Raw genomic sequence first — 18,001 nt, 5'->3', positions numbered from 1 at the left:
TAAAAGTTCTGTCTTGATTAGCATTTTTATAGAGACTTAAGGGAAGGCATTTTTAGTATGACCAGATTTACTGAGAGTTATGAGGACATGACTCTTTCCTTGGGTAATTGAGTCAGGATCCAAAAAAAATCTCTAGCAATATGAAATGTTAAAATGACCTGTATAGTCTTATACTTAGGTTCCAATAGTCAATCTTATATTAGCATAGAGCAGGATGGCTTAGTAGTTCATACGGGAAAGGCCAGGGGGGCCAGATGACTGCAAAATTGCATACACGCATATGTCTGCTGAGTGATTTTGTTGCCACTAAAAATTAATGAGTATTTTGAGCAGCATGTGGTATTGAGGAAGAAAAAAGACTCAGTCATGCTGTTATCTCCACTCAGGTGTCATTTGAAATATTCTTTTTGTCCTGGATCAACTTCTGTGTTGGATTAACAACAAATTGGATTGTCTGTAGCAGGGGTTGTCCAACTAAAGCCTCCAAGCCACCTGCTTTTATGAATAAAGTTTTATTAAAAATAGGCCATTCTTTTTATCTTACACATTTTCTGTGACTGCTTTCTGGTATCAGTGGCAGTGTTGTGTATTTGTTGCAGAGATCATATGGCTTCCATAGCCTAAAATATTTACTGTTTGACCTTTACAGAAAAAAAAAAAAAAACTCTCCAATCCCTGATTGTCCAAGCCCTAGACATCGATGATGAGTGAGGCAGAAACCATGGCAAAAGTGGAGCAGCCAAAAGGATATAGAAATGGACAAAGGGAAGATTAGTTATGATAGGGAGAGCTGCCTCCAAATATTTGAAGGACTATTATTATTATAAGAAAAATTAGACCTTTGTCTGCTTAACTTTGTAGAGCAAAATGGAAACAGAGAAAATATAGGGTAGAGAGGATTTGTTAGTTTACAGAGAATTTTTAACACTGGATTGGGTTGCTTCCAGAAAGTGCAAGTTTTGTTTTGTTTTGGTAATCAGAGGCATTAAAAAGTTCAGATGTCTTACCACCTAGAAGAGGGTAAGACATGTAATGGAATATTGAGTTAGACATCCTCTGAGCATACTTATGATTAGAGATTTTTTTGCTTTGAAATGATTCTCTCCTTTCTCAGCCTATGGTCCTTGAACATTTTTCCAGGGCCTAATGGATCGTAGAGCCAAGAAAGTCATGTTAGGTGTTAACTAGTTTAGATACCAGGTTCAGGTTTCTGGCATATGCCAGGACATTATCCAATGCAAAATAAAAGTATATTCAACAAGCATTAATAAGTACTCTTAATTGATTTATTAAATTAACTAATCAATACCTTTAATTCATTAATGAATACCTTAGCACCTTTAAAAGTTTATATTTTGTTTTTTTTTTTTTTTTCTGATGCATATGAAAAGTTTAAGTCATTCTTCTTTGATTCACTAGACACATATAGGGTTTCTTTGTTTACATCAAGTGATATATGACCTTAATAAATACTCAGATGTGTAAGACTAGAGCACTGAGTATTGTTTAGGTTTATTGTTTGATGCCTTTTGTAATCTCTTTAATCTCTCTTGCTGTGCCTGAACTCATCAGCGATTATTGAATGTTAAATAATTGAAATCCAGGTAGGTAAACAGGCCTTCTTATATTTAACTCTGTATTCGTACTTTACTGGTCTTCTGAAATAGAGATTTAGAAATACAATTTTCAGAATTTAAAAAGAGTTTTTCATATCAAAATACTATCCGTTCAGGATCTCCCCCACCCTGTATTGGGGATTGAACCCAGGGAAGATGAACTACATCTCCAGCCCTTTTTTATTTTGAGACAGGGTTATGCTAAATTGCCCAGGCTGGCTTTGAACTTGCTATCCTTCTGTCTCACCCCTCATTTGTGGGATTACAAATGTGTACTACCACACCTGGTTCATAAAGGACTTTCTTCTAGGTCTAAATTAAAATTATGAAAAACTGCCTAATGAGACTCATTCAGTAAACATTTGAATTAAGGCCATTGTACTTTGTGTTCTGTATTAAGTATTCATGTGACACCTTAATCTTTTTTTTTTTTTCTGATTTGAACTTCTTACAACTTTGTTCTTTGAATTGGTGGTGGACTTGAAATGGATGATCTTCCAGTTTATCTGGCCTGTGGTTATATCACATGGTTCTAGATATTCACTTGTGAAGTGAAAGTGGTCAGGGCCCTCCCACCTTGCATAGGCAGTATTAGGGGTTCATATTGGTTCACTTAAATTTAGATGATCGTATCAGTTTAGGACTCCATTCTTCAGAGGTTTTGATGTAGTGATGATTATCTATCTTGTAGAAAAGGTCCGTAAATGTTAGAGTACTATGCAAGTGAAAGTTGAAAACCTTGTTGAAAGTTTAGTGAAAATTTAGTAAGAATATAAGACTAAACTGGACCCAGTGGCCCAGAGACTCAGGGGGCTGAGGGAAGAAGATTGCAGATTTGAGGCCAGCCTCAGCAATGTAATGAGACCCTTTCTCAAAATAAAAAAATAAAAAAGGCTGGCAATGTAGCTCAGTTCAATCCCAGGTTCCAAAAAACAAAACAAAACAAACAAACAAAAGAATTTAAGACTAATTTAAATAGATTCCTCCTGAGAATCTGGCTTCTGCTTCATAGCCTATAACTCTGGCCAGTAGAAGCAGATATTCTCCATTATTTTTTTTTCTACTACCTGTCAGATCTTTTGCCCTAGTTATTCTATTTTAGTCAGAATCGTTGAAGAAGTGGAAGAACTTCAGACATGGCATCTGTTGAATAAACATTTGAGTTACACGTTGCTTTTTGCTAACAGTATTTTAATCATATTTTACTTCCTTTTTTGTTTTATCATACTTTTAAGTCTTGAAATACTGAATGTATTTCTCACATATTCATAGACCATTCGGGAAGAAATTTGATGTTTAATTACAGTTTTAAAAATACTTGTTCCTCAAATGCTTATTGCTTATATGCATTATAAATGTAAATATAAAATATAACCTTTTCAAAGTGCTAGGTAGTCTAATGTCATTTAAGTGTCAGATGGATGAATTAGGTAATATAGGCCTGGATAATACTGTGAACTGCTTGGGGATGGGTATTGTCTTTTAACCAGTTTTGTTTGTCTTCTTCCTCTTATCTTGTAGAATGCTTCTTTTTAAAAAAATTTATTGGTGCATTATATTTGTATATAATGGTAGGATTTGTTATTACAAATTTGTACATGCACACAGTATAACACTATAATCTGACCAGTATCATTAGTCAGTATTTCCCTGCCTCCTTTCCTCTACTGATTCCCCTTTGATTTTCATGAGATCCTGCTCCCAGCTTTCTTTTCCTTTTTCTTCTCTAGCTTTCACATATGAAGGAAGACATCACCCTTGACTTTCTGGCTAACTTTGCTTAATAGTGTTCTATTGTTCCATCCATTTTCCTGCAAATGATAATTTTTATTTTTCTTTATGACAGAATAAAACTCCATTGTGTACATATATCACATTTTCTTTATTCATTCACTGACCAACACTTAAGCTGGTTTCATAGTTGGCTATTGTGCATTTTGCTGCTGTAGACATGGGTATACATGTGTTATTCTCTATAGTATGATGATTTTAATTCTTCAGAATAAATATGGAGGAGTGGTATAAGCAGGGTCCTGTGGTGGTTCCATTCCTTGTCTTTTGAGGAAAAATAAAGTGCTTCTTATATGCCAAGTATTCCTCTGTGTGTGTGTGTGTGTGTGGAGGGGGGAATGTGTGTGTATGAGAGAGGAAAGTATCAACATGACTCCTGAAGCTTTATATATTTATGTACACATTGTTAAAGTTCCCTTTGAATTCTTACTAAGTAGCTATTTAGTAGCCACTACTTAGAGGATAAGTTCCAGTACCATACAGCTATAACCTTTATTTATCTTTTTTGCTTATTTATGCAATTGTCTTTCCTGTTGTAAAGGGTTCTATTATTTCTTTGGTGCTCAGAATATACTTAATAATAATAACAACTAATATTTATATTGTTCTTACTGTGTAATATTTATATTGTACTTACTGTGAGCCAGGTACTGCTTTGTATATATATATATTTTTTATTTTTTATTTATTTTTTCTTATTTTTTTTATTGTAAACAAATGGGATACATGTTGTTTCTCTGTTTGTACATGGCGTAAAGGCATACCATTTGTGTAATCATAAATTTACATAGAGTAATGTTTGATTCATTCTGTTATTTTTTCCCTTCCCCCCACCCCTCCCACCCCTCTTTACCCTCTATACAGTACTTCCTTCCTCCATACTTGCCCCCCTCCCTAACCCTAACTCTAACCCTAACACTAACCCTTCCCTCCCCCCATTATGTGTCATCATCCACTTATTAGCGATATCATTCTTCCTTTGGCTTTTTGAGATTGGCTTATCTCACTTAGCATGATATTCTCCAATTTCATCCATTTGCCTGCAAATGCCATCATTTTATCATTCTTTATGGCTGAGTAATATTCCATTGTATATATATACCACAGTTTCTTTATCCACTCATCAATTGAAGGGCATCTAGATTGGTTCCACAGTCTGGCTATTGTGAATTGAGCAGCTATGAACATTGATGTGGCTGTATCTCTGTAGTATGCTGATTTTAAGTCCTTTGGGTATAGGCCAAGGAGTGGGATAGCTGGGTCAAATGGAGGGTCCATTCCAAGTTTTCTAGGGACTCTCCACACTGCTTTCCAGAGTGGCTGCACTAATTTGCAGCCCTACCAGCAATGTATGAGTGTACCTTTCTCCCCACATCCTCGCCAACACCTGTTGTTGCTCGTATTCTTGATAATTGCCATTCTTGCTTTGTATATATCATCAACTTATCCTTATGACAAACCTTTGAGGTAAGGGCTGTCCTATTCATTTTACAGGTGAATAAATTAAGACAAAGAGGTTAAGTAACTTGTCCAAGGTTCCATAAATTCTAGTGTATTTTGTAATGGTATGAAGGGAAAAAAAAAACAACTAGTTTCCTGTAAGTTGAGAGAGATAAAGGAGTTTGAGAAAGTGTGTGGTCAGTGTTTGAATGCACACAGTGTTCATTTTACTGATCTGGTGTAGTAACCATGAACAAGTAAGCAATAGAAATTTGAAGACTAGTGAATTTTTATCTAGGCAATTTGGACTCTGAATAAGTATGTATGAATTAAACAAACACTGTGTGATTAACTCCATGATTTGGGGTTGATCTTTAGACTTCCCCTGTGACCCTTCCCCTTTACCATAGAAGTAATACCTGAGTGTGCTTACAGTCTTTGTCCTATTTTTATTGCTGTTCCAGTTATTTATTCAGTTGAGGATATCATATAAATAGATGTATTCTCCAGTTTATTTTTGTATTATGGTTTTCATTTGAGAAATATTTTCTTCTTTGTTAGTATGCAAGGAGTAACCAAATATTTCATTTCTTAACAGTACAGTGCTGTGGATACGAACCCACTCTCTTTGTATATCATGCATCCATTCTGGAACACTATAGTGAAGGTAAGATAATTAACAGGCATGTGCTTTTTATTTTAGTAAGTTTCAAGTATTTTAGCCTGTTTTATGGATACAGCTCTTAGTTTAAGAAAATACGAAGAGTGCTGGGGTTGTAGCTTAGTGGTAGAGCGCTTGCCTAGCATGTGTGACGCACTGGGTTCGATTCTCAGCACCACATATAAATAGTAAAAATAAAGGTCCATTGAAAACTATAAAAATATTTTTTAAAAAAAGTTAGTTTTAGAAAGAAGATATGTAGAGAAACTACCCTTATATTTTCCCTTAGTCACATAGATCACATAGCTTTTGATTTTGTCTATACCATCGAAATCTCTTTATATGCTGTCATTTATCATTTTTGTGAAACACCTTTTCAATTTTTGTAAAAACAATTTAATGTTATAAAAGCTTGTGGATTATAGAATCATTTAAAATATAGAGGACAGAAAGAATGCTTATTTCTATCAACTAGAGATTATAGTTTACATTTTAATATATATGATTCTTGCATATGGTTTTTCAAATTTGTAGCTTTTATTATGACTTTAATTTGTATGTTGAACAGATTTCTTTAATTGTCTTGTAATTATTTTGAAAAAAACAGGCATTTCCTACTTGGTTGGCGCCCAATCTGATAACTTTCTCTGGCTTTCTGCTGGTTGTATTTAATTTTCTACTTATGGCATACTTTGATCCTGACTTTTATGCTTCCGGTAAGAATATTATTTTAATTTAAAATTGTAAACATCTAAGTAGGGAAAAGTGAGGTGTAGTTGGTTGTTTTCTGGTTTTGTTAAGATGTTTGTATTTCTGAACAGTTTTGGATATTATGTAATATAAGATGTCAGAATTGTTCCTAAAAACTAAGTGTATTTACGATGTTGTTATATGTATGTTTCCATTAAGTTCCAGAAATACAATACCAATTTGCTTACTGAATTTAGATATGCTGTGTAAAAAGCAATGAGATTTTGACAAAAGCTAGAGTTGTATGAAGACATAAATTTAGGATTGCTAAACTGTCTAAAAATGAATACAGGCAGAGCTCAGAATATCTGTCAATTCCAGAGATGTCACTTTCCCTTTTTTAGTTATGGGAGAAAAATCCTCTTTCATTTAAAGGGGATATGATCTCTTCTTCCCTCTGCTCATTCCTTACTTGCATTTAATGACCCAGATACCTCTGAAAATGGTTCTTAGACCTTAAACATTTTTGACATTTGTCTGACCCTTAGAGAGCAGAAGCAGTGTCTGACCCAGTGTCCAGCCTACTCCTCCTCTCTGCTTCAGCATTGTTTTTCACACACATTTCTGTCTTTGCTTTCTCTCACACCTAGTTTTTGCCCCAGGCTTCTGGAGAGAACCTCGAGTTTTGGGATGGCTGGGTGGATAGTGGGAGACAGGGTTTTATTTATTTATTTATTTTTGCTCAGCCAGTTGATTGAATGGAAAGGAATAGAAAGTTGTAGGTAAATGAGTATTTTTTTGCATTTAACTTAGAGTATATTTCTAAGAATACTTATAAATGATATAGTCCGGTGTCATTTTATTATAAGTCATTTGTGTAATGGGTTCAGTAGACTGTGTAAACTAACCTGAAAAAATCAATAACCATTCACAGTATTGTTTTTGTAGGATAATTTGGAGCTTATAGAAAGTATAGAAATTCTGAAGATTGAAATTATACATATGCTGAACTTTTATCAACTGACACTTAGCCATAGCTTCTGCATATATAATAAAATGGTAATTGAAGTCTTAAATGCCAACTCTAAAGCAGAAGCCCTCTAAAGTACTACATGAATAATCAGTTAGATTAAATTTCATTAACCATGTTTTTTACATCGTGAGGGTTTTTTGTTTTGTATTCTCAGGACACCCTTAAAATGTATTTTTGTAGCTAGAAATATTATTTTCTCTGACTATTCTAAATCAGGTTATTTACTCAGCCAGGCACCTAGGTACATGCTTAATCTCAGGATCTTGGGAAGCTGAGGCAAGAGGATTGCAAGTTTGAGGCCAGCCTGGGCAACTCAGTGAGGGCCTCTATCTTCATGAGACCTTGTCTCAAAATAAAAAATAACATACAAAGGACTAGAAGCGTAGCTCAGTGGTAAAGTACCCTGGGTTTAATCCCCTGATAAGATTATTTATATAGTTATTAAAAGAACTAAAAATCTATAAATGTTAGGTATATTTCCCCAAATCATAGAACTTGATGAACTTAACTAAACCATCTAGTTCAGTATATTTGGGAAATACAAGATAGGAGAGGCTAAATGATACCTTCAAGGGTGTACTGCTGGTTGATTACAGCAGTAGACCTAGAACCCAGACCCCCTGATTCTCAGTTTTTTATCATAGGGGGAAAAAATGAGATCCAGACATTTTAGATGATTCCGATGCCCAAATCATCTGGTTGAGGTAATCTGTCTTTACCCAAATCAAAAGATCTTTTGTTTAGCTAATTAATAATATACCGAGAACACATAGGGTGAAGACTCAATACATATTTATAGGTGAATTATAACAAGAATTAGATTAAGGGGCTGGGGTTGTTGGCTCATTGGCAAAGTGCTTGCCTAGCACATGTGAGGCATGGGGTTTGACCCTCAGCACCACATAAATAAATAAGTAAATGCATAAAATAAAGTTATAAATGTTAGATCAAATGCAGTCACTATTTAAATTCTAAAAATTCATTATTTTTCATTCTCGGCTTATAAGTAATTTCAAGTGAAGATGAACACTTAGCCCTGAGTTATAATAAAAGCTCAATATAATTATTTAATGAGGGATCAGGGAGTTACTTCTTTGGATTTGGCAGAGTTTATTGATAACATTTAATATTTAGTTATGCATTCAGAATATATTGTAGAATACTTTAATCGCTAACAAATAGAAGCACTTCTCATTGACAGTAGTGCTGTGGCAAGAATTATTGTTAAAAAAAAAAGAAGAAGAATTATTGTAGTTCGAATGTATTAAAATAGTGACTTTCTTTTGCAGCACCAGGTCACAAGCACGTACCTGATTGGGTTTGGATTGTTGTGGGCATCCTCAACTTTATGGCCTACACTCTTGGTAAGAAATTGGTAAATATTATTTTTAGTCAGTGTCTGATGAATTAGCATTAACATTTTCTCCTGTGTAATTCATTTTTATTAGGGTTTACTAATATCCTGTTCAAATTGGTAAATGCTTTGGAATTTTTCTATAAGACCTATTGTCATTTACTTCTGGGGACTCAGAATAAGATAGGAGTTGACAAACCAGTATTAGAAGTCCAAATGTGGCCCATTGTCTGTTTTTGTATTTTACTGGAACATAGTCACACTCCTTCCTTTACATGTTGCCTGTGGCTGCTTTTCTGCATTAAGGACACATTTGAGTAGTTGCAACAGAGACTCACAAAAGGTATGGCCCACAGAGCTTAAAATATTTGTTATCTGGTGCTCAACAGAAAAGATTTGCCTTAAGTTTGGGAAGCAGTACCGACATAGCAAATAATTGCAGAATGGTGAGAGAGATGCTGTAACAGAGCACAGTCAGACAACAAATAATGAAGTGACCAGTTCATTTCCAGTAGAGGTAGTGGTCAGGGAGATCTCCTGTATAAGGCCTGTACTGTCTATTCTGGCAGCAGTGCTTTCCAGTGGAATTATCTGCATGGCTTGTCTTGCATCCTTCTGTCCTCCTTTCTTGCCTTGTTTTTTTCTCCATAGCTTTTAAAACCATATAACACATTTTCTGTTTACTTGCTTATTTATCATCTCTCTGTTCTAACTAAAATGTTAGGGTCTTTGAGGGCGAGTATTATTCTGTTCACTGCTGTATCCTTAGTTTCTATAGCAGTGCCTAACACATAGTGGGTATTTTGTATGTAGTTTTTAATTGAATGTAAAATAGCAGCCCTGACTTCAAGTGCTTTGGTCTTTTTAAATAAAAATGACTTGTTCTCATAAAACCAGTATAACCTGGTACATTAATGCTGACATGGTGGATGATCAGAGCTGTAAGAGTTTGGAGAAGGAAGAGATCAGTGAAGAATAGAAGAATTAGGGGAAACCTTAGTTAAAAGTTACTTACTTAGGTAGAAGCGTTTGTGCATTTGTTATTAAAAATGAACAGGTTTTTAAATACTGTTAATGGATTTGGTTGCTCAAGACTGCTGCTTGGAATAGGGGAAAATGAGGGTGACCTCTGAGCTCTGACCTTTGTGATAGCATTTCACAAGAATCTTCTCAGTGTATTGTACATCGTACCTGTTGCCTCAGGTCCACAACTGTTTGACTAGTCTTTTTTTTTTTTTTGGGGTGCTGGGGATCGAACCTAGGGCCTTGTGCTTGCAAGGCAAGGCAAGCACTCTACCGACTGAGCTATCTCCCCAGCCCCTGTTTGACTAGTCTTGAACTAAAGTGAGGCATTTAATAATCTTTATCTGCCAAGTGTGACTATGCATCCATTTTGCTGTAGAAAAATTAATGTATATGATCAAAGCATGCTGCCCTAGATTCTGTGGGGGTGGGGGATATCTTTCATAATATATGGGATAATCCCTAAATTGCCCTTCTTAGAAAAAGATAAATCTGAAACATACCTGATTTGTGGAACTGGAATAGATTTCAGTGAGAAAATGTAAACAGCTTTAATAGCTATTTCAGGAATTCAATATGGTCTAGCTACATAGGAGTTGCACTGAAAATAGGATATTGTTAAGCCAGTGAGTAATGTAGAGAGACTTTTAGGAAACATTTTAGCTATGTAAGGGCATAAAATTTTGCAACCCTATAAAACAGAGATATGCAGGATTCAGGTAGGACTTTGAAATTTATCCTTCATATTTATAAATTGTACTCCTTCAATATTTATAAATGCCTTCTTTGCCATAGACTGACCTAGGAACTGGCAATAATACCATGGTGAGAAAGATAAACACAGTCATCATAGAATCAGGCAATCAATCAGTCAGTCCCTTTCTTCTTTCATTCTTTTCAGCAATGGGGATCAAACCCAGGGAGGGTATCATGCATGTTGGGCAAGTGCTCTGCCACCAAACTGTATCCCTAGCCATTTTTAAATCTTTATTTTGAGACAGGGTCTTGCAAAATTGCCTAGGTTGGCCTTGAACTTGGAACTCTTCTGCCTGAGACCCAGAAAAGTAATTTGTTCAATTTCCCACAACTAATAAGCATTGGAACTGAGGTTTGATCCCAGGCATTCTGGATCTGAGTCTGTTCTTCATGCTGTCCTGAATAGTTAGGATTATAGAGGTAGGACACTGTGCCTGGCTGGAATTTTTTCTTTTTTTCCTTTTTCAGTGCTGGTGATTGAACCCAGGGTTTCCTGCATGCCGGGCAAGTGCTCTACCACTGAGCTATTCTCCTAGCCCCTTTAACATTTTAACTTGGTTTTGCTGTACTTCTTTCTGTAGCAGTCTCCTCTGTTTCTGCCCTAAATGAAAGCATTCCACTGTGCTTTAACATTAGCTTTCTTTCTCCTCATTCTCATGATAATCCTGATTCTTAACATTCTTAATTCAGGTGATTCCTGTGTTTTTTATCTAGTTCTCATCTATCTTCTGAGTTGCTAGTTCCAAATCACTTGGACTGAGCTGCTTGACATTTCCATGTGGGTATCCTGCCAGCTTTTTAATTACAGTATCTAAAATTGTACTATGCATCTTTTCTGTCACTCTTATCTGCTGTTGCTTTTTTCTTCTTTCTCTCTACTATGACTTTCTTAGTTACCTACACTCGAACTTTGAAGATTGTCTTATCCTTAGGTTTTTGGTATTCAGTGGCATTCTCTTACTTTTACTTTTTTTAAAAAATATTTTTAGTTGTAGATGGAGGACATCTTTATTTTTTATGTGGTGCTGGGAATTGAACCCAGTGCCTCACACATGCTAGGCAAGTGCTCTGCCACTGAGCCACAACCCTAGCCTTATTTTTACTTTTTTAATGTCTCATCTCCCAGCTTTTCATTCCCATGGCACTCATCTCGATGTAGGTTTACTAATGAGTGTCCTTCTCTCTACCTAGTTAGTCATTCACAGGATGACAGGTGAGTCTTCCTAAAGCATTGCTTTCACTATTTTCATTCTCCTTTTACTCCCTACAACTTTTAAACTGGATCTAACCTCCTTCCTATTCTTTTTATACTACCTTCTTCACATACTAGCTTTTAGTCAAACTAAACTATATGTATTGTTTGAACCCTCATTGTACTTTTTTTTCCTCTGTGTTTCTGAATCTGCATTGTGGTTTCCCTCTCATTGTTTGTTGCTTCTTCTGTTTCCCTCTTCTTGAAATGGTACACTTCTTATCTACTGAAATTCAACTCATTCTTTATGTCCCCACTCAGATTTCATCTTGTCCTAAAAGCCATTCTAGATTATCTTAGCCTGAAGGGAACCCTTTCCTTTTCTGGACTCTTCTGTGGTTTGTGACAATACCATATCTTTAATTATCATGTTTTGTTCCTTTCTCAAATATAAACACTTTTAGGGTACAAACCTAGTTTATTTTAAGAATTTGTTTTTTGAGGGGATTACTGGAAATTGAACCCAGGGGCACTTTACCGTTGAGCCATAGTTCTGGTCCATTCTGTTTTTTATTTTGAGACAGGGTCTTGCTAAGTTGCTGAGCCTGATCTCAGCCTTCTGAGTTGCTGGGATTGTAGGCATGGCATGCACCACTGTGCCCAGCTATTAAGATTCTTATAATTTTTTGCGGGTTTTTTTTTTTTTTTTTTTTTTTTTTTTTCTTCTTCTTCTCATTTGAGCGGGCTGGGATTCAAACCGCGGTCCTTCCGCATGCTAGGCGAATGCTCTCCAAAAGGAGCTATTTCTTCAGTTTCTTATAATTTTTATAGCATCAAGTATAGCACATTATACAGGTTCAACAAACTTATTTCTTATATTTGCAGAGCATTGTTTGAAAGCCCTTAAAATCATGGAAGCAGTACATCTGTAAAGAAATGACTCTTAATTTCACACATGATGAAATAGGTGTTATGACTGAAGCACTTTTGGATCCTAAAGCAAGAAGTGCTTAGATAAATTGTAATGAGCAGCTATTGAATTTCTGAGGAAGCTAAGAAATTGTGGCTAGTAGAACAACTCAGTTGGTAAGCAGATTTGGAATAATTCAGAGGCCAGCAAGAATGCTTCTTTCTTAGATCTAAAGTTAACACCATTCAATGTCATAGAACATATTTTGATTTTTAGATTAAATTTTGAGAAATTATATTTTATTTCTGAAATCTTTAATTGTAATAATCAAAGATTAGATTCTTACAAGTACTGATTGGCAGTCACACTTAAGGTTCCTGTGATATACTGATTCCCCGCCCCACCTCCCCCAACTAGTTTTTTTAAAGATGACTTTTTCAAAGGGGAAGAAAGGGAAGTGGGGTGGTGGGGGGACTGGGAACAGGGAAGGCAGTAGAATGAATCAGACATAACTTTCCTATGTTCATATAGGAATACATGACTAGTGAAATTCCACACCATATACAACTGCAAGAATGGAACCCTAACTAGAATAATAAGTTATTATTATTATAAGTTATTATTATTATAGTAAGTTATTATGTTATACTCCATGTATGTATAATATGTCAAAATATACTCTACTGTCATGTATATCTAAAAAGAACAAATAAATTTTTAAAATAAATAAAGATGACTTTTTCCAGGGAGGTATGGTTGTGCATTCCTGTAATCCCAGCAACTTCATAGACTGAGGCGGGAGGATCACAAGTTCAAAGTCAGCCTCAGCAACTGAGCAAGGCGCTAATCAACCTAACAAGACCCTGTCTCAAAAAGGAAAAAAAAAAGTCTTGACATGTGGCTCAGTAGTTAAGGGCCCCTGGGTTCAATCCTTGGTACCAAAAGAAAAAAAAAAAAAAAAGATGGCCTTTTCCCTATTGGTATAGATGTTGACCTTTTTCCTGTGATGTGTGTTTTTGTTGCAGATGGTGTGGATGGAAAGCAAGCCCGTAGAACCAATTCCAGTACCCCCTTAGGGGAGCTTTTTGACCATGGCCTGGATAGTTGGTCATGTGTTTACTTTGTTGTAACTGTGTATTCCATCTTTGGACGAGGACCAACTGGTGTCAGTGTTTTTGTTCTTTATCTCCTATTATGGGTAGTTTTGTTTTCTTTCATCCTGTCTCACTGGGAAAAGTATAACACAGGAATTCTTTTTCTGCCATGGGGCTATGACGTTAGCCAGGTGGTAAGTATGTGTTCTGCCTTTAATTTTTAACATTGCCACTATATTTTTGGAAAGTGTTTTGTCATTCCTTTTATTTCGTTTTGCTTTTTTTGGTTAGAACAGATGTGTGCTTTTTAAAAACATTAAAAAGATTTTTTATATTTATTTTTACTTATTTATGGAAAATTTCAAACATATGAAAGTAGAGAGAATATTATAATAAACCCTTATTATATCCATTACTAAGCTTCAGCAGCTAGCAGGACGTGGGCAGTATAGTTTCATATATACTTTACCTCACCCCCCTTCCTAGTTCTTTAAAGAAAATGTTATAAATATTTTGCTAATTATCTAAATAATAGACTCCTTAAAAAAAATCGCAATGCTATTATTATGCCCCAAATTTAATGATTTATTTCATTCACTTGAACTGTTGATTTTGAAAAGCAAGATGTGCATGTATAATTGTTGACTTTTTGTCTTTATTGCCAACTTCTCAGTGAGTAGAGAGATTTCTCCTCCTTTAATAGGCTTACTGTTAACTCTCTTGTCTCTGAATCCCAGCTTTGTGTGTTGCCATTTTGCCCATTTGCACCTAAATCTCCAGTAAAGAAATCAGAAACTGGAGTGTGTTTGAAGAAGGCAGTTGAGGGTCAAATTGGACCATCATATGACTTAACCAATTTATGAGGTGCCTTTAAAGTGCTCCAGATGTTGACCATTTGCTTGCATCATCTAGAAGTCAGTTATTTTATGGTGGTGTTGGGGGAAATTTTTTTTTTTTTTTTTTTTTTTTTTAAAGTCAAGAAGACTTGCCACATACCAAATTTAAGCATACTTCTTGCTTTTACTAAAACTGTTTGACTAGACTTAATGCTGCATAAAGCAATATTGGCTTCTGATCTTTCCAGCTGTTAATGCCTCTGTATGCTTTTGTCTGTATTTTCTTTCCAGACTATTTCTTTTGTCTACATAGTGACGGCAGTTGTGGGAGTTGAGGCCTGGTATGAACCTTTCCTGTTTAATTTCTTATATAGAGACCTATTCACAGCAATGATTATTGGTAAGAAGCTCCATGTCGAAGCCTGTTTTAACCATCACTTTGTTATCGAAAACCAGTGTTTGACTATAAGTAGTAATAACACCTCTTTCCCTGCCCTCTAATAAGCAGGAAAATCATGCAATAACCTGTAGGATTTCAATTTAAACATTAAGGAAAATAATATTTCTTTTGTGTTTTTGTTTTGTTTTTGTTTTTGCTCAATACCAAGGTTTTTCTAATAAATAGAAAATGCCAAAATAGATCACACAAGCCTTTTAAAGGAAATATTCAAATTAATATAGACAGTATTGGAGGTTCCACATTTAGGTGGTTATTTGGTGCAGATTTCTTACTTACTTCAAAGTTCGAGATTGTTAGACAAAATGTGGAGATTATTTAATAAGCTGTCCACTTGAAAAAGGTAGACTCTTTTCCTCTTAGATGCCCTCCTTATTTCACTGAATGCTTAAGTTTTTTGATAGTGGTAATATTTTCCTTTTGATTTTAACCAAAGGGGATATCTATAGGATAATTGACTGAGTGCAGGAAAGTATTAGTGGTATGGAAAGAGGAAGAGAAATCCAAGTTGTTATTTTGGGACACCAAGAATGGCACGAAGGACTTTTGTAGAAGTAGAAAGCATACGTGTAGGCTATTGCTCTGTTCCCTTATCTAAAAAACAACCCTGCCTTCTTCTGTTGATTAATTTTGGTAATGGAATGGAAATTAGGTCACTCTTGGAAACTGTTAAAAATGTGTTAGTCACTGACTTTCAGAAAAGGAATGGTTTGGGCATTTTTCCTGTGGCTCTGGACCGCACACTTGCACATGTTTTCCGAAATTAACCTGTGATCTATTAAATGTTCTGTTTTTTTTTTTTTTTTTTTTTGTCCCCACCCCCACCCCCACCCCCATACTGGGGATTGAATCCAGGGGCACTTAATCACTGAACCACATCCTCTAGCTCTTTTTTTTATTTTTTATTTTAAGACAGGGTCTCCCTAAGTTGTTGAGGCTGGTCTTGAACTTGTGATCCTTCTGCCTCATGAGTCACTGGGATTGTAGGCCAAATGTTCATTTTTTGGTGTCAGTGTAAACTGTTACATTTTCACCTTGAAAATGTTGCTTTTTTTCTCTTATCATTTAGTGACTCTTGATTTAAGTGTCTTGTTCTATGGCAAGTTTGCTGCATTTTACATTTAAATGTGAAGTTTAAAGATAAGGCATAAAAATATGTCTGATTTGAGACATTTTTAAATATTATTTACTTTAATAGGCATGTACATACTTTTCTTTTAAGGTTTATATTCATCTGAATTCTTCCCTCTGAAATGAAAACAAAAACCCACTTGTTTCTATACAAATAAGTGTAGCAGCTTTCCCAGCAGATACAGATTGTTTAGAAGAACCATAGGGCTTACACCAGTTAGTTCCTGCTGATAGAATTGGGGGTGCCAAGGTGTTGGGGTAATCTAGAGTCTCAGTGTGAGGGGAGGGCTGATGAAAGGTTAGTAGCAGGTGGAGTGACTTGACCTGGCGTGTGTAAGATTGCCTTCTGTGGGTATAGCAGACAGTCTACCAGAGTAAAGGATTCAGCCTCCCCACTGCTCTTTATTATAAAAAAGAATTGAACATCTATTTTTTTTTGTAGTCCTTCTACTTTTATATAATAATCCCTGTGTTGTTATCACTTACCTTCCACTGTTTTCAGTACCATTTCCAATATTGTTTCAACTACATCACTGCTCTTTATCTAACTCCTGGGCTATTTTATAAAGTAGTCTTTTATACTTACCCATGGGTTCGCTATTTCTGCTGTACTTCGTTCCTTTTTGTATATCTGACTTAGGTTCTGGTATTCTTTCTCATTCTCCATCTTCTTATTGTAAAACTGCATTTACAAGTATGTTACATAGATTTGCTTTATTTTGTTTTACAGGGGATTTTCTGAGGCTTTATTAAGTCATCTTTTACATTTTTAAATCCATTTTTGGTAGTGGATTATTTCTGTTCATTTTTCTTTTTTTCTTAAGAAAGTGATAGAAAACAGATTTCTCTGGAGAGAAGCAGACCTCATAGCCAAGTCTGTGGGAGGGGGTGTGACTTGCCTTTCTTATACCCTTGGAACTTCTTTTTTTCGTTGTCTTCCTCCCTTCCCTCATCTGTGCCTGGGAATACTAATGGAGGTTCTTCGATAACTATCAGAAACCCTTTGTTTCTTTGTGCTCTCTCAACCCTCATCATTCTTACCTACACTGACTGCCTGACCTTTTCCCCTACCTTTTTGGACATACTTAAAATAACTGCTTTATTATCTCTCTGCCAAGTCTAACATCAGGTTTTGTTGATTGCTTTTTTCTATTTCTTTGCATATCTAGCAGTTTTTTTTTTTTTATTGGAAACTAGACATTGTATGCTGGAGATATTGTGCTTGCATAACATATTCGTGTCCTTGTGTTTAGTCCCCAGCACCATTGAAAGACAGAAGGAAAGAAAGAAAGAAAGTTAGTCAGATTATAGATAATTTTTTTATAGAGATTATAGATCTTTTAATATTTTTTTCCTAATAGACATTGAACTCAGCCTGAGAAATCTGTCCCCCTTAGGGTATATAATAGCTGATATTCTGTCTAGTAGTTATTTTCAGCTTTCAACTCCTCCTTTTTAAGTCTGATCATGTGTGTGTGTGTGTGTGTGTGTGTGTGTGTGTGATCCATGTGTCCCCTTTATGTCTGTATAGTTTAGTAGTCAGCCAAACTGGGCGTAGTTGTTACCAAGATTTGGGTGCCAATATCTCTTTGATTTTCTTGTTTCTGGGGTTCCCCATCCTCAACCTTCAGCTTTTTTGCAGTTTCATTTGTTCTTTCATTTATTCCACTATTAGTGTCCAGGTTACTTATTTTAAGGTTCCTGCTCTTTGGCTCTGACACCAGTTGTGGATATGGACATTTAGGTTTATTTGTTTTGCAATTTTTTTTTTTCCTTTTGGTATTGGGGATTGAACCCAGGGATGCTTTTACTGAACTACATCCCCAGTCCTTTTTTAATATTTTGTTTTAAGGCAGGGTCTCACTAAGATGCTGAGGCTGGTCTCGAACTTGTGATCCTGCTTTAGCCTCCTGAGTTGCTGAGATTACAAGTGTGCCACTGCACCTGGCTTGTTTGTTTTACTTTTTTTTTTTTTAATTTGTTCTAATTGGTTATACATAACAGTAGAATGCATTTT

At 35.5% G+C, this 18,001-nt stretch overlaps 1 protein-coding gene across 2 annotated transcripts in view; it reads left to right on the top strand.

Annotated features, from left to right (window-relative positions):
• Nucleotides 1-18,001, top strand: part of SELENOI (selenoprotein I) — a 57,599-nt gene that overhangs the window by 23,954 nt on the left and 15,644 nt on the right. For both annotated transcript variants that reach the window (XM_079111089.1, XM_079111090.1), the window contains exons 2-6: nt 5,446-5,514; nt 6,116-6,224; nt 8,521-8,595; nt 13,492-13,754; nt 14,688-14,796. In XM_079111089.1, coding sequence (XP_078967215.1) covers nt 5,446-5,514; nt 6,116-6,224; nt 8,521-8,595; nt 13,492-13,754; nt 14,688-14,796 — 625 coding nt within the window. The remainder of the gene's footprint in view (nt 1-5,445; nt 5,515-6,115; nt 6,225-8,520; nt 8,596-13,491; nt 13,755-14,687; nt 14,797-18,001) is intronic.

This window comes from Sciurus vulgaris (genome assembly GCF_902686455.1).
Source record: "Sciurus vulgaris genome assembly, chromosome: 14".
In the NCBI taxonomy this organism is placed as follows: Eukaryota; Metazoa; Chordata; class Mammalia; order Rodentia; family Sciuridae; genus Sciurus; species Sciurus vulgaris.
This window is presented reverse-complemented; position numbering and strand designations above follow the sequence as displayed.